This window comes from Oncorhynchus clarkii, chromosome 24 (genome assembly GCF_045791955.1).
Source record: "Oncorhynchus clarkii lewisi isolate Uvic-CL-2024 chromosome 24, UVic_Ocla_1.0, whole genome shotgun sequence".
In the NCBI taxonomy this organism is placed as follows: Eukaryota; Metazoa; Chordata; class Actinopteri; order Salmoniformes; family Salmonidae; genus Oncorhynchus; species Oncorhynchus clarkii.
The window spans coordinates 3984311-4009970 of record NC_092170.1 but is presented as its reverse complement, the minus strand read 5'-3'; the positions used below and the strand labels follow the sequence as shown (position 1 = coordinate 4009970).

Genomic DNA, 25660 nt, shown 5'->3' with positions numbered 1-25660 from the left:
CCTCTAGACTGGAGTACAACTCCTTCATTCTTTGCTTGAATAATAAAAAAGTACTAAATAAAATATCCTACCATCTAACACTACACTCACTAATTTCAAAAGTATATACAATAAAAATAACACCACCCTGCTCCACGAATTAAATGTATTTATTCCTACCTCATGCCATCATCCTGAAAGGATGGGACATAAACAAAAAAAAATTAAACACCCTGTAACTCTTCTGATGTCAAGTCTCACACACCCAAATACCTTTCTGCAGCTGCCACCACAACCTCCATTTTCTGAGACTTCTGATCCCTCCCTGCAGTACAATTGATAACCATTGCTATAAATGCTAAAAATCCAATCTTCCTGAAAGTTATATCACTTTTTGCCTTATCCCTCTGTACTGGTATGTCTCTACTACTCTCACCACTCCTCCCTCTGTACTGGTATGTCTCTACTACTCTCACCACTTCTCCCCTTTAACCCATCTTCCTCTACTTTCTTCACTGCTTCAGCATATGACAAACTCTGCTCTACTCTAACCCTGGAAACCTCAACCTGCCTCTCCCACACGGGACATGTCTGATCCCCAGCTCCATGGGCACCCTTACAATTAACACATTCCACTACTTTCCCCAATACTACACATTCCTTTGTCTCGTGCCCTTCTGCACATTTCTCACACATTGCACCCTCCCTCCTACACACTGCTGCCACATGACCATAAGCTTGACACCTGTAACATCGTAATGTATTCGGCACATGCGCTCATACAGGATAACTTATATATCCTAACTTCACTTTGTAGGGGAAAGACAACTTCAAAACTCTAAAGAACAGACAAGGACACTTCTGTCTCCCCACCCTGTCTGCTTCGCATCAAACGACGAGCATCAAATCAAATCAAATCAAATTTTTATTTGTCACATACACATGGTTAGCAGATGTTAATGCGAGTGTAGCGAAATGCTTGTGCTTCTAGTTCCGACAATGCAGTAATAACAAGTAATCTAACTAACAATTCCAAAACTACTGTCTTGTACACAGTGTAAGGGGATAAAGAATATGTACATAAGGATATATGAATGAGTGATGGTACAGAGCAGCATAGGCAAGATACAGTAGATGGTATCGAGTACAGTATGTACAAATGAGATGAGTATGTAAACAAAGTGGCAAAAAAGTTATTTAGTCTGCCTGCAGCCTTGCGAGGGTTAACACAAGTCTTACTCACCTCGGCTGCATCCTGGTCCGTGACTGGGCTGGATTTGGGCTGGATTTTTTCCTGTAGTCCGTGATTGACTGTAGACCCTGCCACATGCCTCTTGTGTCTGAGCCGTTGAATTGAGATTCTACTTTGTCTCTGTACTGGCGCTTAGCTTGTTTGATAGCCTTGCGGAGGGAATAGCTGCACTGTTTGTATTCGGTCATGTTACCAGACACCTTGCCCTGATTAAAAGCAGTGGTTCGCGCTTTCAGTTTCACACGAATGCTGCCATCAATCCACGGTTTCTGGTTAGGGAATGTTTTAATTGTTGCTATGGGAACGACATCTTCAACGCACGTTCTAATGAACTCGCACACCGAATCAGCGTATTCGTCAATGTTGTTATCTGACGCAATACGAAACATCTCCCAGTCCACGTGATGGAAGCAGTCTTGGAGTGTGGAGTCAGCTTGGTCGGACCAGCGTTGGACAGACCTCAGCGTGGGAGCCTCTTGTTTTAGTTTCTGTCTGTAGGCAGGGATCAACAAAATGGAGTCGTGGTCAGCTTTTCCGAAAGGGGGGCGGGGCAGGGCCTTATATGCGTCGCGGAAGTTAGAGTAACAATGATCCAAGGTCTTTCCACCCCTGGTTGCGCAATCGATATGCTGATAAAATTTGGGGAGTCTTGTTTTCAGATTAGCCTTGTTAAAATCCCCAGCTACAATGAATGCAGCCTCCGGATAAATCGTTTCCAGTTTGCAGAGAGTTAAATAAAGTTTGTTCAGAGCCATCGATGTGTCTGCTTGGGGGGGGATATATACGGCTGTGATTATAATCGAAGAGAATTCTCTTGGTAGATAATGCGGTCTACATTTGATTGTGAGGAATTCTAAATCAGGTGAACAGAAGGATTTGAAGGATTTGAGTTCCTGTATGTTTCTTTCATCACACCATGTCACGTTGGCCATCTTCTTACCAGAAAGATGTTTGTTTCTGTCAGCGCGATGCGTGGAGAAGCCCGTTGGCTGCACCGCTTCGGATAGAGTCTCTCCAGTGAGCCATGTTTCAGTGAAGCAAAGGATGTTACAAACACCAGGAACCTTTCCCCTCTACTGGTCAACTTTTATATTCACTGCTACCCCAGTTATCACTCCTTTCATTGGTGCCCTTTTCTTGAAAGCGAAACAATTATCTTTTCTTTCCCCCATTCGTCTAACGCCGAACGCCTTCTCCCTCTGCCCGACAGAAACCCAAACAATTATTTCAAATCAAATCAAATCAAATTTTATTTGTCACATACACATGGTTAGCAGATGTTAATGCGAGTGTAGCGAAATGCTTGTGCTTCTAGTTCCGACAATGCAGTAATAACCAACAAGTAATCTAGCTAACAATTCAAAAACTACTACCAAGTGTAAGGGGCATAGTTAAAGTGGCTAGTGATACATGTATTACATAAAGATGCGGTAGATGATATAGAGTACAGTATATACATATACATATGAGATGAATAATGTAGGGTATGTAAACATTATATTAGGTAGCATTGTTTAAAGTGGCTAGTGATATATTTTACATCATTTCCCATCAATTCCCATTATTAAAGTGGCTGGCGTTGAGTCAGTGTGTTGGCAGCAGCCACTCAATGTTAGTGGTGGCTGTTTAACAGTCTGATGGCCTTGAGATAGAAGCTGTTTTTCAGTCTCTCGGTCCCAGCTTTGATGCACCTGTACTGACCTCGCCTTCTGGATGATAGCGGGGTGAACAGGCAGTGGCTCGGGTGGTTGTTGTCCTTGATGATCTTTATGGCCTTCCTGTGACATTGGGTGGTGTAGGTGTCTTGGAGGGCAGGTAGTTTGCCCCCGGTGATACGTTGTGCAGACCTCACTACCCTCTGGAGAGCCTTACGGTTGTGGGCGGAGCAGTTGCCGTACCAGGCGGTGATACAGCCCGACAGGATGCTCTCAATTGTGCATCTGTAGAAGTTTGTGAGTGCTTTTGGTGACAAGCCGAATTTCTTCAGCCTCCTGAGGTTGAAGAGGCGCTGCTGCGCCTTCTTCACGATGCTGTCTGTGTGGGTGGACCAATTCAGTCTGTCTGTGATGTGTACGCCGAGGAACTTAAAACTTACTACCCTCTCCACTACTGTTCCATCGATGTGGATAGGGGGGTGTTCCCTCTGCTGTTTCCTGAAGTCCACAATCATCTCCTTAGTTTTGTTGACGTTGATTACTAGACCACTTCTGGTTACCCTCACCGATTCCACATGACCCAACTATTTTTTTCACCCACCGTGAAACCACAAATGGATCAGCCAAAAGGCAAGAGTCCACTTTTTCCATAAACTTCACTCCTACTGTCACAGACACAGACTTATTTTTTCTGATCCTCGGTGCATACCTCGGTCTCTGATAACTTCACCGCACCTACCACCTCCGATTCTCCTTCTGTCCAAAACAGCGCCCCTCTCAAATCTTACTATACGTAGTTCATGTATCTGATGCTGTTTGGCCAGAAATAGTATGACATGTCATACTCTTTTGGTCCAGACAGAATCAGATACATGGTCTACAGATTCTGGTACAAAGGGGCGCTGTTTCGCGACCAATAAAATATGTGTATGCGTCCAATAAATAATATGATTTGATTCTTCTTTCTGTCGGCGCGCGTCTTGGTCAAATAAATGATAAATATTTCAATATTTGATTTGGACCGACAAGGAGGTACGCTAGGGCGGGCCAGGCCCCCTAAATCCATAACGCCGGCCCTGCACACACACAAAAACATTGTTGACCATTTAAGCTTGACATTTTTTTTTTTTTTTTTTTTACAAATAAACAAATAAATTACATCATATCTTATATAAACGTTTTAATTATTATTTGTATGATACTAGTATAAAATGTATAGATAATTGTTCAAATGATCCATCATTTTCGCACTAATTATTTATTTACAAAGTTTACAGGGTGGAACTTTCATTCTGAAAGATTTAAAAAATACGTGACCCGGAAGTACTTAGTTATCCTGCCTGCTTTCAGAGCGGTGCCAGAATCACAGTAGAGGAAATAAAGCATTTCTAGCTAATTGAAATACACGTATCTGCTGTTGTTTCAGGTATGACAATACTCCGATATTTTTGTGTTTGACATTTGTCAAAAGAGTCGGGTTTTGCCCCTTAACTGAAAAAGTACAGCGGTCTTAACAATTTACCTGGCTAATGTAATATAGTCCAGCTGCTAGCCTAACGTTAGCTAGCAAGATAGCCAGCTAAATACGACGCGAGCGACTGCTAGCTAACTACTTGAGCGGAACCGGTGATTCACTGACAACTAGCTACATCATCATCATCTTGCTTATTGAATCATTTCTGTAATTGATTCTAGGTATTTAAAGATGCGTAACAGTAGCTAGCTATGTGCCCTCCCTTCAAATAAAACATCACGGAACACCCTTTATTCGTTTGTTGTGATAAAGCTTCATCAAGTCACCATCACTTGACAACTCGTTAATTAGCCAACCAGGCTATAGCTAGCTAGTCAGCAATCTAACTAGCTATGTTTACTAACGAGCGCGTTTGACAGGTGTCAATGTTAGTTCACCGACACTTGAAGTTGACAGAACCTTTCCTATGCAAGATGATGGTAATAATGTTACATTACGCCAAATGAGAGTGTAAGATGGAAGACGTCCATCTGTTGACAGTCTGTCTATGCTGCCTTATTTCAGTCAAACCGTAAACATCCTCATTCATTCAGGACTCTACTGTGAAATGTTTTACAGGGTGCACACGTGAGCCAAATTTGAAAAATGATAGGAGCGCAAAGAAACATTTCAGGTATTAAAGGGACAATCCGTAGTAGAAACAATAACAAAGAAGATGCCCCGCCACGGTTACTGTCAAAGTTTGAGAGATGCTGCTGGAGAAATGTAACCACACTCGACTTACCACCCATGATAAACAAATTATTGTTTTAACTATGGTTTGAAGTTATACAGTGTTTGTTTACATGTACCTTGTTTACAAACAATGTGGAAAAACAGGCTTATATTTTGGCTTCTAATGGGGCTCATGGGTCATTTGTTATACTTTTCAAGAATCAATGGGTTTATATAATATATTTATAAGTAAAACAAAATTGATGTAGTATATGCAGATTGCACCTTTAATTATACCAATTGCCACAAAATACAGGGTTTAGGAGAACCAGAATTTTTTTTTTTTTTAAAGGTTGGGATATAGCCTACATGTCTGCATACTACTAAGGCGGCGGGCAGCGGGACAGGGAAGAAATCATTACAACAATTATTACCTGGGTGATTTAGTTTTTCTAGTTTTTCTTTTTCTATTGTTTCTACCAAATTCAAATTCCATGTAGCACAGCAAAATATTTAAGATCATATGCCTCCAAAATGGTAGCACTGTAGAGCCCTATCAATAAGCTAATCAGTCATTCTGTGATTCACAGTTTTCAATAGAAAGTGTTATTAAATCAATTAAAACATTGGGTTCTTGTTATTCCTCAGGTCTGAATGAAAATTCATACTGTATGGGTTTAGCCTAGGGGTACCGCTCTGTTTGAGTTATCGTTCCACTTCTTGCCACGGAGTATAATATAAGGAGTGGATAGTTAGAAAAATAGGTTCTGGATTTTAGAATCTGGGTTCCCTTGCATCCCCAGATTGCCCTCACAGACTGACACGGCGTTTAACACTTGAAACAACTTCTGTAGATTTGTTTGAACTAATCTAGTCCAGTGCATTACCACAGTGTAACTTTCTGTCCAGGCTGGTGCCAGCACCTGTGGATGGAGTCTATGCTCCAGTGAGATGACTGACCAGGGCAACAACAACCAACACATCTCCCGCAACCCATTCGCTGCCCTTTTCAGCTCCCTCGCCGACGCAAAGCAGTTTGCATCGGGCCAGAAACCACCTTCGCACCATGGTGAACCACCCTGTGAGTTAACCCTCCTAAGGAGGAGTTACAAAGCGTGCACGCTTTTGCTCCAGCCCAGCTCTAACACACGTGACCTGACTAATCGGCTGCATGACATGACCTTGATTATCTCAATCGGTGGCGTTTTAGTGCTGGGCTGGAATAAAGGCCTGCAAACCTTATAGCTCCCCAAGGTTGGCCACTCCAGCTCTAATAGTTCCACTGTGTTACTCATTTTGGTCTGTGTCTAACTTAAACATTACTGATATGATGCGGCTCGCTCACTGGCTTGATGCTCGACAATGACCTCATACGGTTTCATATATCTGCTGGCTTATGTCATGTGTTGCAGCGGAGGACTCTGAGGGGAGTCAGTCAGAGTCGGAGAACTCGGACAGCATCGAGGACAATGACGACTCGGTGGCCGAAATCAGCCGCTCCTTTCTGTCGCGGCAGGAACTGTGCGAACAGCTCAACATCAACCACATGATCCAGAGGATCTTCCTCATCACCTTAGACAACAGTAAGTGCGGGAAGTTAGATTGGAGCGTATTAGGGTTTTTACACTATTTCTACTTTGTTTAAGGCACTTTTCCCCCCCATTGGAGTAGCAGCGTGATGCCACTTGTCCCTTCTTCTAGTTTACTGAATCTTGTTGTCATGTAAACAACCCTTACTGTTTCCTGGCTGGCTTTATCTGATGTAGCGTAGTGATATGAAGTAAAGCAAATCAGTCTGTTTCCCAGGCAACCATTTATGTGCCCATACTCAAGCAACGGCCCGATTCATCACCCATCAACATCCCCATTCTGACTGTCTCCTTTATTCCCTTGTGTTTTCTGTTGATTGATCTGAGGTGCTTTTTTTGAAACGTGGTTAATGTGTGATTACAGCTTTCTTAAACTCCTTTGTAAGGGAATTCAGTACAACCATCCTTCCTGGCAGTCTTTTCTTCATGACATCTCTCTGTGGCTGTACTAGATTAGATGGAGAGCATCAGCCAACTGACTGACTCAGAGGCTGTGTCATCAAGGGAGTCTACAGGTCCCCGATTACTGTCATCCTCCTCTGCTCATCATCCCTCACTGACTGGCATGAAAGTGCCCCGATGATGGAGCCCCTTTCTGTCAATTTCTAGTCTAAATCTAATCGGCTCGTGCTCTTTGGTGCTGCTGGACCGCTGGCCTCTTAGTATTCCATTTCAGGGCCGTCCAGTAAAGAATAAATGACTCACCCCAACTTAATACTCATTAACTGGATACTGGAATGAGTCATGAATGACCGTTTCTGCTGTAAGTGAAAAGTAAAATGGTCTTAAGTCTGCTCTTCAACATGTCTGTTGTTTGACCTCAGGTGACCCCAGTCTGAGAGGAGGCAATGGGATTCCGCCACGCTGTGTGTTCCTGGAGGAGATGGCCGCAGAGATGGACGGGCAAGACTGGCTGGACATGGACAACATCGAGCAGGTACAATAGGATTGGACTTTGGGAATGATGGTAGCGAACTGTTCGCTGGTCAGCTCAGTTGACCTCTATGCCATGAGATTCGCATACGGCATACCGTACTGTGTCCTCTTCTCATGACGATTTCCTGGCTGGCTTTTCAGGGGACTAGGTCTATTATATATACACAGTTCATCGTCTGCTCTAAGAAGATGGTATAGTGAAAAATACATAGCGTGCAATGTTCATAGGAACGTTATGATCCACAGGGAGCAGAGATCAGTAAATAAGTACATAATGTTCATAGCACAGAATGTTGGCTTAGTTTGACTATTTTTTTATTTTTTTATCCTGTATTAGGCACTCTTCAACAGATTACTGATGCTGGAGCCAGGGAACCACCTCATCTACATGACCTCGTGTAATGCTGTGAATCTCTCTGCTGACCGAGACGCTGGGGACAAGTGCGCCATACCGTTCCTCTACGCCTGCTACCAGAGAGCCAAGGAAGAGGTGGGGTCACATACACAGCACTCACTCTCATTCCCAATTTCTTCCTCCACGAATTGCCAGCCAGAATTCAGTCAGGAAAAGTGTGCTGTAACAGGCATACACAGTGTACAAAACATTAGAAACACCTGATCTTTCCATGACAGACTTGCCAGGGGAATCCAGGTGAAAGAAGGTATGATCCCTTATTGATGTCACTTGTCAAATCCACTTCAATCAGTGTAGATGGGGCCTCGCGGGTGGCGCGGTGGTCTAAGGGATCATCATCAGTGGTCTAAGGGATCATAGCTTTCACCTGGATTCCCCTGGCAAGTCCGTCATGGAAAGAGCACTGTGTATGCTGTGCCACCAGAGATTCTGGGTTCAAGCCTAGGCTCTGTCGTAGCCGGCTGCGACCGGGAGGCCCATGTGGCGGCACACAATTGGCCCAGCGTCGTCCGGGTTAGGGAGGGTTTGGCCGGCAGGGATATCCTTGTCTCATCTCGCACTAGCGACTCCTGTGGCGGGCCGGGCGCAGTGCACGCTGACCAGGTCGCCAGGTGTACGGTGTTTCCTCCGACACATTGGTGCGGCTGGTTTCCGGGTTGGATGTGCATTGTGTCAAGAAGCAGTGCGGTTGGGTTGTGTTTCGGAAGACGCATTGCTCTCGACCTTCGCCTCTCCTGAGTCCGTATGGGAGTTGCAGTGATGAGACAAGACTGTAACTACTACCAATTGGATACCACGAAATTGGGTAGAAAAAAAGGTTAAAATAAAAAAATCAGTGTAGATGAAGCGGAGAAGACAGGTTAAAGAAGGATTTTTAAGCCTTGATACAATTGAGACATGGACATGTGGCATTCAGAGGGTGAATGGGCAAGACAAAAGATTTAAGTGCTTTTGAGCGGGATATGGAAGTCGAGTGCCCTTAATGTTTTCTACACTCAGTGCCTAAACCATGGTGTATAGGACAATGTAAAATGAAAATATCAGAGCCTGCACAGTTCGGTTTGCCACAATAGTGTGAAAAGGTAAATCGTTTTACTGAACATAACGAATGACCTGTCTAAGGATAAATCTGCTGTTTATTTCTAGATCATTTCAGTCTGCATATAGGCAAAATAAAGCATGTTTAGTTTGTGCTCCATCGCTGACAATGATGTGACAAATTCCTAACCTCCCTGCTCCCTCCTGACATTACACACCCCCAGGTCACCAAAGTACCGGAGAAGCTGCTGTCGTATGCGGTGCGCTGTAAGAACCTGACGGTGTCCAACACGCGCACAGTCCTGCTCACCCCCGAGATCTACATCAACCAGAACGTGTATGAGCAGCTACTGGATTTGCTGCTGGAGGGAGTCGGCGGAGCCCGTGAGTCCATTCAATGATTAAAGCAGCCCAACTGTCTGAGGATCCCTCTTCTGTTCTATCTCAGTAGCCAAAGAAAATGGTGTTGTCTGCTGCTCAGGTATCAACTGTTGAGGCCTCCCAAGACAGGATGTGCTGTAACTTAGGCTAGTTTGCCCCTGCTGATGAAATAACTGTTACTGTTTACTGCTTTGAACTTGTCGATCTGCATTTATGAGAGTACAATATCCTCACTTTGCTATGTGTTGTTGTTGTGTGGTTTGTGTCCAGAAAATGGTGGGAAAGAGGCCTGTACAATTCAGAGAATATACTTTACTGATCTGTTATTTTTCCTAATATACAGTACCAGTCAAAAGTTCGGACAGCTACTCATTCCAGGGATTTTCTTTATTTATGGAATATAAATGGAATCATGTAGAAACCAAAAAAGTATGAGATTCTTCAAACTAGCCACCCTTTGCCTTGATGACAGCTTTGCACACACTTGGCATTCTCTCAACCAGCTTCATGAGGTAGTCACCTGGAATGCATTTCAATTAACTGGTGTGCCTTCTTAAATGTTTATTTGTGGGATTTCTTTCTTTCTTTAATGCATTTGAGCCAATCTGTTGTGTTGTGACAAGGTAGGGGATACAGAAGATAGCCCTATATTATGGCAAGAACAGCTCAAACATGCAAAAACAAACGACAGTCCATCATTACTTTAAGACATGAAGGTCGGTCAATATGGAACATTTCAAGAACTTTGAAAGTTTATTCAAGCGTAGTTGCAAAGACCCTCAAATGCCATGATGAAACTGGCTCTCATGAGGACCGCCACAGGAATGGAAGTCCCAGAGTTATCTCTGTTGTAGAGGATAAGTTCATTAGTTACCAGCCTCAGAAATTGCAGCCCAAATAAATGCTTAAGAGTTCAAGTAACAGACGCATCTCAACATCAACTGTTTAGAGGAGACTGTGTGAATCAGGCCTTCATGGTCGAATTGCTGCAACAAAACCATTACTAAAGGACACCAATAATAATAAGAAGAGACTTGCTTGAGCCAAGAAACATGAACAATGGACATTAGACCAGTGGAAATCTGTCCTTTGGTCTGATGAGTCCAAATTTGAGATTTTTGGTTCCAACTGCCGTTTGTGAGACGCAGAGTAAGTGAACGGATGATCTCTGCATGTGTGATTCCCACCATGAGGCATGGATGAGGAGGTGTGATGGTGTTGTGGTGCTTTGCTGGTGACACTCTGTGATTTTCATTTTATTCAAGGCACACTTAACCAGCATGGCTACCATAGCATTCTGCAGCGATAAGCCATCCTGTCTGGTTTGCGCTTAGTGGGAATATAATTTGTCTTTCAACAGGACAATGGCCCAACACACCTCAGGCTGTGTAAGGGCTATTTGACCAAGTGGGAGAATGATGGAGTGCTGCGTCAGATGACCTGGCCTTCACAATCACCCGACCTCAACCCAATTGAGATGGTTTGGGATGAGTTGGACCGCAGAATGAAGGAAAAGCAGTCAACAAGTGCTCAGCATATGTGGGAACTCCTTCAAGAGTTGGAAAAGCATTCCAGGTGAAGCTGGTTGAGAGAATGCCAAGAGTGTGCAAAGCTGTAATCAAGGCAAAGGGTGGCTACTTTGAAGAATCTCAAATTTAAAATAGATTTAGATTTGTTTAACTTTTTTGGGGGTTACTACATGATATGTGTTATTTCATAGTTTCGATGTCTTCACTATTATTCTACAATGTAGAAAATAGTAAAAAATAAAGAAAAACCCTATAATGAGTAGGTCTGTCCAAACATTTGACTGGTACTGTATGCCTAAACCCTTTTATGAGCCAGGAAAATCCCTGTACATGTATGGTTCTGTAAAGTACAGTATATTCTCTGCATTAAACAGGCCTATTATACAGGGTTTTTACTTTTCTATACCTATGCCCCTTTTTGAGCCAAGAAGTACCCTGACATTAAGTGTGGTTTCTGTTGTGGGTTGCAGAGCTGGAGGAGGTGGTGGAGTTCGTGGAGGAGGTGATCGCTGGCCTGTTGGCTGACCAGGAGGTGCGCACCTTCAGCGAGGTGATCGGGCCTGTGCTCGATATCTTCCAAGGCCGTGTGAAAGACTTGGATCTCTGCCAGCTGCTACTCTTCTCCTACCTGGACCTGCTCCTCTACTTCAGCCGGCAAAAAGATATCGCTACGGTCAGGGGCCGTAATGCATTGTCATCACTCCTCTGGACTATTTTCTACAACCCTGATTATATTCTATGCTGTTCTATTTATAACAAGATTATTATTATTTTAACAACTGCATTCAAATGTCTACGATGGACAACCTTGATCTCAAAAGTAGTTTACTCTTTGCTAATATAATATACTTCAAATTGTCTTCCTCCAGGTATTGGTGGAGCACATCCAACCCAAAGATCCCAACAATGGGCTTCAGTATCAGAAGACCCTCCTTGGCACTGTGTTGAGTATCTCTTGCCTGCTGAAGACCCCGGGGGTGGTGGAGGGTCACGGCTTCTTCCTCAACCCGTCACGCTCCAGTCCACAGGAAATGAAGGTCCAGGAATCCAACATACACCAGGTAAGGGCTCTAGAAATAGAGGCTTTGGTCAAAAGTATTGCCCTATATAGAGAATAGGGTACTATTTGGGATGGACCCCTAACCGTATCATCTTCTGTGTCTCCAAAACCCCACTTAGGCCTACATCCAGCTTACTGCCAAGAGTCAGACAGATTCTAAGGGTCAGACACTAACTTAGTCTAAGCTTATGTTTGAGTCACTCTACCTCAGATATCATGTGAACATGACATAAGTCCTGGCAAAATGTGTAGAATTGCAGGAAATTAGCTTTAAACTGAAAAAATAAATACAAAATCACCTCATAGCAAAATGTGTAGAATTTGAGGATATTACCTTCGAAACTGCAATATTTTCTCTCCACCCCATGGCAAAATGAGTAGAATTGCATGAAATTACTTTTAAAAATGTGGATAATTGCTGAAAGTTTTACTTTAACAATGCATAAACAATTATCCACTGCCAAGAGGGCGGGCACTAAAATGTTTTGTTTCTCCCCGAAAGGCTAGATCGCTTCTGCCTGATGAGCTTCCCTGAAATTTACCGGAACTTTCCAACACCTTTCCCATATTTAAATATTTTTGGGCTACCCAACCAAATTAACATAGAAATGTAAGTTATAGATCTGTCATTCTCATTGAAAGCGGTATAAAGAAGCGGTATATATGTTCTATGTGCACTACTTTTATGCTTCCCGGTCTTAAATTTCATTTTTGCGTCTTTTAATTTCGGTTTTGTGCACCAGCTGAAAATTCAATATTTTGGATTATGCTAAATGTATTTCATAGCATTCATAGCGTTTTCATAGCAATTTTAGCAACCAGTAAATGGCGTAGCGATTTCTGCGTAGTGCATATTTAAGTCATTTGAAACATATTCAAGTTATTAGCCTTATGAACATATAAACTTGGTAAAAGTTTCTGTGCCACCACGCTTCAATAATGTTTTATGCATCTTTAATACTGGTAATCAGAATGTGTTGTTTGGTGTCAAGTTATATGGCTACAATTTGAGTAATTTTTTAAGTGTGATTTTATGATTACTTACTACAACACAAGTCAATTGTTTGCTTCAAGATATCTCTAGTAGAACCCATGTCCTCAACACCCAGACTAGCTGCAGGGTGCTAGAGTGGAGAGCATAAAACACAGCATTTGCAAGACAGAAATATCTTACTGTTCGTTAAGTAAATAATTGTTACAGAGCCAACAAATAAGGTGAATACATCATTTTTCCCTCACAGTAATTTCTAAGTTTGATTTTATGATTGCTTACTACGAAGATGTTGTTTTAAAGATCCCCAAAAAACTATTGTTTACCTTTTTTATATTTCTAAATCATGTCTATTTCTTCGGCCCGCGGCCCACTACTCAGATTATATTTTGGCACACCAAGACCAAAAGTTTGAGCACCCCTGTTTTAAACAGCATTTTGATCCATTTCAGACAAAAACAGGGTATCATAGTATTCAGGGGTATTTATAAAAATAAAAAAATCTGAATTGAACAAGAAATGGCATGCTGAAATGATCCACTGACAACATAACATGGGGCTTTGTCCGGAGAGTTCACCACAAGATCTTATAAACACACCAGTAGAACAACAAGTGTAGGTTACAGCGTTGTTAAGTGATTACCTCCCGTCCAGAGTATGTGAGTGGAGAGGTTCCAACCAACTCAATGCACCAATTACACAGCTCTACCCGGGGAAGTCCCATTTAGTTCTCTTATAGTTATATTTTCATGATTTAGCTTATTCATCATTAAGTTTGCGTCGTTCATGTGACCGACCAATACCTCACAAGGCTTCTTCTCTCTAAGCTGAGACCTTGAAACTGAGATATCCCTTTCTCAAAACAAGGTTCTGGGTGTACTACCAAATTGCAGATACTGATAGTGAAGATTTGTTCAATCAGTCACTTGCATGAACACAGAAATTGGTTATTAGAAAAGCACAAACATAAACATGTCCATCACATTCCATCCTCTTAGCCCCGGGGGACTGGTAATTCTCCCTTTGAAACACATGACTAACCGTGATTCATGCATCACAAAAAAAACACTAGCCTGTTAAATCAAAATAACAAATCAAATTAGAATTACGACCCTTGATGACTCCATCTTAACTTAATTGTATCCCATAAGGTAATGGTAAAATAGACTAGAGACAGGTGTCCCTCATTCAGGGGCATCTCTCTCTCTGTCTCTTGTTCCGAATCACACATAGGACTGTTAATAAATTATACCCTTCTTCCTAATTATCTAGTGTTTACATAGCCGATTTTAAATCTCACCCAATGTCTCAAGTCTTTCTAGTGAGGGTGATCAGGCCTCACCAGAAAGTCAGATCAGAGGTCAGGCAGCCCTATTAAGTGAGTGTTTGTTTCCCTGTAAATCAGACATTATTTAAAGATATTTTGTGTATTAGGTTTACATTGGGGTTTTCAGTGCATTTGTTATCAATATAATTTATATGTGTGCAACCAAAACTCTGACATTAGAAATGTTCATTTGTGTACCCTTTAAGTTGCATCATTTCTAACCCGTGAAAAATCCACGAAAACAGAATAAAAAGACCCCACACAATAAATCAAACACGCGTATTAACCGCTAACAAATATTCATTTACAGGTGGGTTGTGTGTGGGTGCTGGCGTATGTGTGGTAAAAAAATGTAGGGTAAAAACAAACAAAATGGCCACACCTTACCCATCAAGCTGAATAGGTACAGTGGGGCAAAAAAGTATTTAGTCAGCCACCAATTGTGCAAGTTCTCCCACTTAAAAAGATGAGAGAGGCCTGTAATTTTCATCATAGGTACACTTCAACTATGACAGACAAAATTAGAAGAAAAAAATCCAGAAAATCACATTGTAGGATTTTTAGTGAATTTATTTGCAAATGATGGTGGAAAATAAGTATTTGGTCACCTACAAACAAGCAAGATTTCTGTCTCTCACAGACCTGTGAGGAGCCTTCTTTAAGAGGCTCCTCTGTCCTCCACTCGTTACCTGTATTAATGGCACCTGTTTGAACTTGTTATCAGTATAAAAGACACCTGTCCACAACCTCAAACAGTCACACTCCAAACTCCACAGAGAGCTGAGACCAAAGTAACAAAGCCTACCATCAGTAACACACTGCCAGGGACTCAAATCCTGCAGTGCCAGACGTGTCCCCCTGCTTAAGCCAGTACATGTCCAGGCCCGTCTGAAGTTTGCTAGAGAGCATTTGGATGATCCAGAAGAAGATTGGGAGAATGTCATATGGTCAGATGAAACCAAAATATAACTTTTTGGTAAAAACTCAACTCGTCGTGTTTGGAGGACAAAGAATGCTGAGTTGCATCCAAAGAACACCATACCTACTGTGAAGCATGGGGGTGGAAACATCATGCTTTGGGGCTGTTTTTCTGCAAAGGGACCAGGACGACTGATCCGTGTAAAGGAAAGAATGAATGGGGCAATGTATCGTGAGATTTTGAGTGAAAACCTCCTTCCATCAGCAAGGGCATTGAAGATGAAACGTGGCTGGGTCTTTCAGCATGACAATGATCCCAAACACACCGCCCGGGCAACGAAGGAGTGGCTTCGTAAGAAGCATTTCAAGGTCCTGGAGTGGCCTAGCCAGTCTATGGCCAAGACCAAAGAGCTGTCAAAGGACACCAGAAACAAAATTGTAGACCTGCACCAGGCTGGGAAGACTGAATCTGCAATAGGTAAGCAGCTTGGTTTGAAGAAATCAACTGTGGGAGCAATTATTAGGAAATGGAAGACATACAAGACCACTGATAATCTCCCTCGATCTGAGGCTCCACGCAAGATCTCACCCCGTGGGGTCAAATCCTCCTTCATTTTAGTTTTTTTGCAAAAAAGAATGTTGCCCACTTTTTCTTCCCAATTTTTGCGATATCCAATTGCGATCCAGTTACGATCTTGTCTCATTGCTGCAACTACCCGTCCGTTTAACTCAGAAGCCAGCTGCACCAATGTGCCGGAGGAAACACCATTCAACTGACAACCTGAAGTCAGCCTGCAGGCGCCCGGCCCGCCATGAGTCACTAGAGTGCGATGAGCCAAGTAATGCCCCCCCCCGGCTAAACCCTCTACTAACGAGGATGATGCTGGGCCAATTGTGCGCCGACCTATGCTCCACCGGTTTTCCTCGCACACCCCCCACTGGAAAACTCCGCAGGCAGAATCAATCATACAGTTCGTGACGCCAATTCGATCTCTTAAAAGTTTAGTTAATTTTTGTTCTATTATCTATATCCATAATTTATTTTGGCGCAATAATCCTGGCATATTCCCACTTTCGAGGAGCTTTCCATTTTGATAGGGTTATTTTGCCTAAAAACCTATAGGCCTACCTAATAGAAGAGGAAAAAAACAACTCCATCTCATCCACAGCCTGGCAAGAGTGGCCAAAAGGGTGTTTAGCATCCCCAGTGGCTCTGCAGGTGTGGAGAGGGTATTCTCTGCTGCTGGTCTGCTCTCCAGGCACCATCGCATGAGCCTGAAGCCACAGACTGGCCAAACTCATTTTGTTAATTAATTACACTGAGCCTAATAAGCCATTTTTCATCAAATTTGTATTTAATTTGAGAGAAGTCAGAGCCGATATGCACAATTTATAGACTATAATGATTTAATACAACAAATGTTTAAATGTTGAGAGCTTCATGTCCCTACCAGCCTATGGTGTCGTACTCGCAAATGCTTCACAATATATTTCTTTGTAGGCTATAGCCTTGAAATAATATAGCCTAAATAATTAATTTTCGTTCCTTCTTAAGCTCCCTGTCTGGATCCTGATCTATTTAGAGTTTTATATGCTGTTTAATAGACAGGTAGCCTATTTGAAATGGTGAGCGCTTCTAAATTACTTGTCATTCAAATCATATGGTTTGGTTTCAATACTTCAAAACCAAATGGTAGATCCAGATAGTCACGAAATTAGATGGGTGTTGGTTAAATTGTGATTTTAATGAATGGAGCGAATTTGGAATAGCAGCGAGCGCGGAACGGTTTTTAGCGAAGTGGTTGAAAATGACATGGAGTGCCGGAGCTTGCTCCATGAGTAATGAGCGGGATTTCCGACCACTCAACTTCGCTCACTTACTCTGCTCTCCTTTCCTCCCAGTTCATGGACCAGTTTCATGACAAGCTGCACCAGCTCCTGAAGAACCTGCTGCAGCAGTCAGGTGAGACGCGCCATCTGCTGCTCTCCTGGCTGGGCGGCTGCCTGCAGGCCAATGCCGGGCGCGCCAAGATCTGGGCCAACCAGATGCCCGAGATCTTCTTCCAGATGTATGCCTCAGATGCCTTCTTCCTCAACCTGGGAGCCGCGTTGCTCAAGCTGTGCCAGCCCTTTTGCCGGCCGCGCTCGCCCAAGCTGCTCACCTTCAACCCCACCTACTGCGCCCTCAAGGAGCTCAGCGAGGAGGAGCGGCGCAACCGCAACGTGCATGCCAGAGGTGTGTGTGTATATGCGTGCATGCGTGTCTGGGTCATTGGATATCCTTTTTACATAATAAAATCTCTATTTTATTAGGTCTGGACAAAGAGACGTGTCTCGTCCCCCTTCCCCCCCAGCAGTCGGTGGAGTACGCCCAGTCATACAGCCTCCTCACTGAGAACCTCATCCTCACCCAGATGACCCTGCACCTAGGCTTCCACAGGTAACTAACTGGCCCTGTTCAGAAGGGTGCAACGTTAGAGAACATTCAGATATAATGCAAATTATAGGATAGATATGATTGTCTTTCAAGTAGAATAGGGAATCATGTCAGGTCCATTCTCATAGTGTAATCCTTCATAACAGCTGAGCCATGTGTACTGTATCTAATGTTGTGAACTGGACCTTGACAAATTTCCGTTGTTCGCTCTAACATATGGTTAAAGTTGTATTGTGTCTTCTCCTTGCCTCTCCCTAGACTCCACGAGCAGATGGTGAAGATGAACCAGTCGCTCCACCGGCTGCAGGGTACGTGGCGGGAGGCCCAGCTCACGGGCGGGCCGGCGGCCGAGCAGCTCCGCGAGCAGTTCGAGCGCCTCATGACGGTCTACCTGTCGACCAAGGCAGCAGCCACCCAGCCGGGCATGCTGCAGTGCTGCCTCAACCTGCAGGCGTCCAGCGCCACACTCCTGGTTCAACTGGGCCTCAGCAACCAGGGGCCCGAGCACGCCCAGCTCTCCTTCCCCCTGCCGCCGCTACACAACAGCCTGCTCTGTCACATGCCAGGTAGCTAGCCCTCCCTCCCTCTGTCATTTTACTTTTTTGATTTTATTTAGCTGGGCGACTTACAGTCAAGACATTTAACTAAGGTAGGAAAGACAACCAAGTATCACAGTCATTGCAGGTCAAACTTTCCGTCAACCTTACTTACTTAGACCAATCGCCCCATGAGGAGCACAGGCCATCAAGAACTCAACTTTTGGCAGTCATTTCAAAGTTGACACCATATCTTCAGTCATTTGAAAGATGCTCTTATGCTGGCTTGCAGTCAGTGCGTACAATAGAGGTGCTAAATCAGTGGTTTTCAACCAGTGTGCCACTGCAGGGACTCTCAGGTGTGCCGCAAATGTTTTCCTAATCTTGATAATTGTTTGGAACACTCACTTATTAACATGACCTGTGGAGTGGGCGCACCAGTGCCGCTCAGATAAAACATTGAATGGCACATGGTTACATCTGTATCGTTGTTTCAAGTCCAGTTAGCTCAGGCTGTTGTTACATTTGTATCATTTGAGGGGCACGCATCACGAGCAAAGTCATTTGTATCATTTTACTTTACCTGTGAGAACCATTAGCACAGACAAGTCTGATTAGGCTTAGCTGTATAACAGCTGCTGCCATAGAAACAAACGGAACATGGCGTTGTGGCGGTGGTTGCACAAGTACAATGGAGAAAACCGCTCGTCTGTAGCGGCTGTTGACAGTGCTATAAAATGACAGTGCTATAAAAGAGTTGCGAGAGAATAACACATATGTCGAGAGCAGAGGAGGCTGGTGGTAGTACCTATAGGAGGTTGGACTCATTGTAATTGCTGGAATGGAATTAATGGAAACACCTAACACATCAATCACATGGAAATGTTTGATTCCATTCCAGCCATTTAAAACGAGCCCGTCCTCCTATAGCCCCTCCCACCAGCCTCCTCTGGTGGAGAGTGTATTAAAAGGATGACTAGTAGGAGGGGTTGGTTATCACAAGGATTCTTGTACGTCTGCAGAGTTCTTTGCGGAGAACTTGGGAGATTTCTTTGTCTTCCTCCGCCGCTTCGCCGACGAGGTCCTGGAGTCTTCTGCCGAGAGCTTGGAGCAGGTCCTCAACTTCATCACTGTGTTCATGGGAAACGTGGAGAGGTAGGGGAAAGAGAGGGAGATGCCTTGAGTTCATCCACGCACACATGCACAGTACCCGGCCACATGTTTACACCTCTGTGCATAATATCCATGTGTCCTGGTACACACAATGCCTTGAGGTCTGTTTATCTCAATTGTGGATCCCCATCGGCTGTTACCACAGTCACTCTTCTGGATGTGATATTCCTAAAGGGTTTTATGTGTCTACCATTTGGACTCATCTATGTTCCTATTGTGTTACCCTTTACCCATGTACCCAGGATGAAGAACCCTCATTTGCGGGCAAAGCTGGCGGAGGTGCTGGAGGCGGTGATGCCCCACATGGAGCCGGCATCGGCCGGCTCGGCCCAGCCAGTCATGTTCCAGCGTCAAAGGGTCTTCTGCTCCTACCGCCACGCCCCTCACCTGGCCGAGGCGCTCATCGCTGTGTTTGTGGACATTGAGTTCACTGGTGGGTTTAGTGTGTGCGTGCGGCATATGTGTGTGTTTGTGTCTTGCGCACATGCGTTTGTGCGTGCTAGAATCTAAACCTTTGTGATGAAGCTCAAGTGCATGCGTGATGTCACTTATGTTATTGACTTTTCTCCTCAGGTGATCCTCACCAGTTTGAACAGAAGTTCAACTACAGGAGACCTATGTATCCCATCCTCAAGTACATGTGGGGGAAGGAGAGCTACAGAGAGAGCATTAAGGCAAGCTCATTTCCCTTTTTCTTTCTTAGTTACCTAGATGGTACCACATGTGGAGTCGTCCTTATTGAAGACACACGGTATTGTTCTTCAGTTCTGCACCATTATGTACCAAAATGCTTATGTGGAATGTTGTTTACTTCAGAGTCTTGCTGTTTATGCTTCCGAGAACCTCGAAGCCATGAATCCTCCACTCTTCCTGCGGTATCTGAATCTCCTGATGAACGACGCCATCTTCCTACTCGACGAAGCTATACAGGTGAGAAACTGTCAGCGTTTAGCTCTCGTTTTATGAAAAGGACATTCCTGGTATTGACTTATAGCCATCTCAGTGGCGGCTGGTGCCACTTTAAATTGGAGGTCGGTTTTATTTTAATGGCTGGAATGGAGCCAACAAACGGTATTAAACACATTTCTATGTGTTTGATACCATTCTATTCATTTCATTCCGACCATTGCTATAAGTCGTCCTCACCTTAACAGCCTCTACTAATCCATCTTTTTTTATGGGGGGCGGAGGCAAATAAAAGACTGTAAAAACACCAGCAAATCAGCTACAATTGGTTTTCATTTTGGAAATCTGCTCCAAAGTATTCCCACGCATACTAAAGAGATACTCGTAAGCGAAGTTTTGAAATGCTTATGTTTTAGTCAAATATTATATATGTTTGGGCTTCTTGTGGTCAATTTGCCATCTGCAATTTGCCATCCGCTCAAGAAGAAATTGGCCCGCGATTGAATCTAGTTGATGTCCTCTAGTTTACAAGAAGATCCTACATTTCAACTGTGTCAGATGTTGTCACTACTTCTGTCTGACCTGGTCCTTGTCGGTGGTAGTACCTGAGCAAGATCAAGCTACTACAGCTGGAGAAGGACCATGGCGAGTGGGAGGGCTTGGCTCCTGATGCCCTCAGAGAGAAGGAGTCCAGTCTGCAGATGTTGGGACAGCTGGCACGCTTCCATAACATCATGTCCAACGAGACCATCGGCACACTGGCTTTCCTCACATCAGGTTAGTTGGAGAAGGAGGATGAATGAATAGCAATGATTGGATAACGTCTTGGACATACGTCTCTACCTAGAGCTACACACACTATGGGTGTTTGTGTATTTTTGTTGATATCGTTGTCCAATTCATTGTTAGTGAAACCATAAGCAGAATTAAGAGATTGCCCTGTTAAAGGTGAATGGCAATAATTTATATTTGATGGCATTGTGTTGTACAACTGACGATACAGACATTAGGAACACCTTTCTCATATTGAGTTGCAACCCCTTTTGTCCTCGGGAACAGCTTCAATTCATCAGGGCATGGACTCTACAAGGTGTCGAAAGCGTTCCATAGGGATGCTGGCCCATGTTGACTCCAATGCTTCCCGCAGTTGTCAAGTTGGCTCGATGTCCTTTGGGTGGTGGACCATTCTTGATACACATGGGAAACTGTTGAGCATGAAAAACCCAGCTGCATTGCAGTTCTTGACACACTCAAACTTGTGCGCTTGGCACCTTCTACCATACCCCGTTCAAAGGCACTTAAATATTTTGTCTTGCCCATTCACCCTTTGAATGGCACACACACAATCCATGTCTCAAGGTTTAAAGATCTTTCTTTACCCTGTCTCCTCCCCTTCATCTACACTGATTGAAGTGGATTTAACAAGTGGGATTATAGCTTCCACCTGGATTCACCTGGTTAGTCTCTGTCAAGCAGGTGTTTCTAATGTTTTGTACACACAGTGTATATGAATATATTGAAACTCATACTCGCTTCTCCCTCTCCATGATATCCCAGAGATCAAGGGTATTTTTGTTCACCCTTTCATGGCCGAGAGGATCATCTCCATGCTCAACCACTTCCTGCAGCACCTGGTCGGACCCAAGATGGGCGCCCTGAAGGTGAAAGACTTCAGCGAGTTTGACTTCAAGCCCCAACAACTAGTTTCCGATATCTGCAACATCTACCTTAACCTGGGGTACGTTTCAAAACTGCAATATTTCAAGGCTAAGACAAGGCTCAAGTAATTTGGGTTGAAATTCGCTTGTTTCTTCAATCTGTACTTCAGAGTCTCCGTATAAATGCACCTGCACTGTGATAGTCTCAGAGGTCCGTTAAAAGCGCAGAGAGCATCATGAAGAACAAGGAACACACCAGGCAGGTCCGAGATACTGTTGTGAAGAAGTTTAAAGCCAGATTTGGATACAAAAAGATTTCCCAAGCTTTAAACATCCCAAGGAGCACTGTGCAAGCGATAATATTGAAATGGAAGGAGTATCAGACCACTGCAAATCTACCAAGACCTGGCCGTCCCTCTAAACTTTCAGCTCATACAAGGAGAAGACTGATCAGAGATGCAGCCAAGAGGCCCATGATCACTCTGGATGAACTGCAGAGATCTACAGCTGAGGTGGGAGACTCTGTCCATAGGACAATAATCAGTCGTATATTGCACAAATCTGGCCTTTATGGAAGAGTGGCAAGAAGAAAGACATTTCTTAAAGATATCCATAAAAAGTGTCGGTTAAAGTTTGCCACAAGCCACCTGGGAGACACACCAAACATGTGGAAGAAGGTGCTCTGGTCAGATGAAACCAAAATTGAACTTTTTGGCAACAATGCAAAACGTTATGTTTGGCGTAAAAGCAACACAGCCCATTACCCTGAACACACCATCCCCACTGTCAAACATGGTGGTGGCAGCATCATGGTTTGGGCCTGCTTTTCTTCAGCAGGGACAGGGAAGATGGTTAAAATTGATGGGAAGATGGATGGAGCCAAATACAGGACCATTCTGGAAGAAAACCTGATGGAGTCTGCAAAAGACCTGAGACTGGGACGGAGATTTGTCTTCCAACAAGACAATGATCCAAAACATAAAGTAAAATCTACAATGGAATGAGGTGTTAGAATGGCCAAGTCAAAGTCCAGACCTGAATCCAATCGAGAATCTGTGGAAAGAACTGAAAACTGCTGTTCACAAATGCTCTCCATCCAACCTCACTGAGCTCGAGCTGTTTTGCAAGGAGGAATGGGAAAAAATGTCAGTCTCTCGATGTGCAAAACTGATAGTATTTGAAATCCTTCAAATACTTTGAGCGTCTGCCTGAAGTGCCAGGTGGGACGGGTTTGCATGTTTTGCATGGTTCCATTGGTTCTATTGTGCCAGGCAAGCACAGTCAGGCAAAGCTAAATTAGTTTGTACACTTTGTTAAGTACCATTTGAATCCATGTGTGGCATATGAGGTGGCTATTTGGTTTTTAGTGATTCTAACAATGTCTGTTTTCTCTTTGGCAGTGATGAAGAGAATTTCTGTGCCACTGTCCCAAAAGACGGGCGCTCCTACTCTCCCACGCTCTTCTCTCAGACTGTCCGAGTCCTGAAGAAGATCAACAAGCCCGGAGAAGTTATTGTGGGTTTCGGGCTCCTTGCTGACAAAATAAAGGTTAGATCTGTAGTAGTATAAAATCATATTATACTGTACCACTATGCCCTCTCCATAGCATAACCCTAAATGAATAACTACTTCCTGTCTTAGTCTCATGCAGACCGACAGCTACAGGATGAGGAAACATACGCGGACGCCCCGGACGAGTTCCTGGACCCCATTATGTCCACGCTGATGCTCGACCCTGTGCTGCTCCCCTCTTCCAATGTCACGGTCGATCGCTCGACTATAGCACGGCACTTACTCAGGTGAGTGATTCCTTTAGGAGTAGTATGTCTACGTGCTGCTGGTTTATTCCAGGGGCTGTATGCATCAAGCATTTCAGAGTAGGAGTGCTGATCTAGGATCAGGTCTCCCCTTGTCCATGTAGTCTTATTCATTGTGATCTAAAATGCAAAATCAGCAGTCTTACTCTGAGATGCTTAAAACATATGGCCCGAGATCACGTTTTTTGTAAGATATCGGGTATCAATTTTAATTTCCCTACAGTGATCAGACAGACCCATTCAACCGCAGCCCACTCACAATGGACCAGATCCGGCCCAACGAGGAGCTGAAGCAACAGATCTTACAGTGGCTGGCCCAGCAGGAGCGGCTACAGATGGGCCCTAGTGGCTAGCCCTGGGAACTTCTCAAATAAACTATGATTGTACCATACCTTCCCTCACCTCCTTACCGACAGTAGTATGCTCCGCTTTGACTCATCCATGTGTGCTTGCCTTCAAGCTTCGGACTTCAAACCACATGAGAGACTGTTATCTCCCTCTCATGCAGCGCACATGTCACTTAAAAACCCTCCCCAGTCAATGGAAGATCCCAGGTCTCAGAAACTGTCAGGAGAGCAGGTAGTGGTACAATTGAAAACTGAGTTGCACTGCTACATTGATATGCTCTATGGTGGTTTGGAATTCTGCCCCCTGCTTCAGAGAATATACTGTTTACTATCAGTGGTTGCAGTCTGGTCAGAACCATTGGTCTAACTGGAAAATAGTCGTTTAGCAATTCCTAAATGATCATCAGCTCTGCCAAATGTTTTATATTTTAAAAGTAGGCAAAGTATACTGAAAACTTGTAGTTCAGAACAAAATAATGTCTTATTAATTTCCCCTTGTCTCTATAGTAACCATAGTCTATATGCACCATCCATCTATGAACCTAAACAAGATTATCTGATGTTATTTAGCATTTACCATTAAAATAATGTGTTATGCAAGCATATAATACCCATAAAATAAAATGTGGTTAAACCAATCTTCATTGAAAGAATCGGTGCCTAAAACCACCAGCCTTGCTTTAATTTCATCAAATGAGACCAGACATTTTTCAAGTTATTATTTTGTGTCTTTGTTCCATTTATGATATTAAATGCGCCGTCAATGGATATGTCTTATATCCTAAACAAGAGATGGTATAGACCGTGGAGGAGACAGGGTGTCACTTGCTTTGGTTATTTACAAACTTGTGTGAGTTGCTCTTGTTTGGAATTTGAGACTTAATTCAAGTAAATTGTGATTTGCTAAAGAAATGAGTAGAACTTGGGAAAGAATACCCATTTGATAGCATGCATTTGTATATGGCATATCTATCAACTTAATGATTACCAGGGTGAAATTATAATGCAATATTTTAAATGTCAAAATGTATTTGGAATGTACAGTATGTCTAATAAATAAAAAGCTTTGATGTGTTACAGTATCAAGCTTTCAACAAGAGTTTGCATTACTTTTTCCAGTACCAAGTATGGTTATTAATTGGTAGATGTTTGTACGCCAACAGTCACTCATTTATTCCTAATACTCACATACTAAAGTTACCATAACATAACAATAATTGAATGGTATTAGGCACTGAACAAGAAAGTACTTCCTAATTAACACTATCCAGTTACACTTAAACAAAAATAGAAATGCAACATGTAAAGGGTTGGTCCCATGTTTCATGAGCTAAAATTGAAGATCCCAGAAATTGTCCATATGCACAAAAAGCGTATTTCCCTCAAATGTTGTGCACAAATTTGTTAACATCCCTGTTAGTGAGCATTTCTCCTTTTGAATGTTCATTTCTCTACTACTTCTCTAAAACGTTGTTTTAGAAAATTTGGAAGTACGTCCAACCGGTCTCGACCGCAGACCATGTGTTAC

General features: G+C 43.4%; 1 protein-coding gene across 2 annotated transcripts; it reads left to right on the top strand.

Annotated features, from left to right (window-relative positions):
* Positions 1–4211: 4211 nt before the first annotated feature.
* Positions 4212–25230, top strand: LOC139382770 (ubiquitin conjugation factor E4 A-like). Of its 2 annotated transcripts, none has more exons than XM_071126906.1 (20): positions 4212–4312; positions 5984–6155; positions 6487–6657; positions 7488–7600; positions 7937–8089; positions 9277–9436; positions 11433–11635; positions 11832–12023; positions 17161–17494; positions 17572–17698; positions 17954–18261; positions 19254–19386; positions 19647–19837; positions 19978–20078; positions 20221–20334; positions 20913–21087; positions 21868–22048; positions 23369–23516; positions 23610–23767; positions 24009–25230. In XM_071126906.1, exons 2-20 carry the CDS (start codon positions 6026–6028, stop codon positions 24136–24138), a joined length of 3222 nt encoding a protein of 1073 aa, XP_070983007.1. In that variant the 5' UTR covers positions 4212–4312; positions 5984–6025; the 3' UTR covers positions 24139–25230. The 2 variants fall into 2 exon arrangements, with proteins under 2 accessions (XP_070983007.1, XP_070983008.1); XM_071126907.1 differs by having other exon boundaries at positions 4225–4312; positions 5984–6143.
* The last annotated feature ends 430 nt before the right edge of the window (positions 25231–25660 follow it).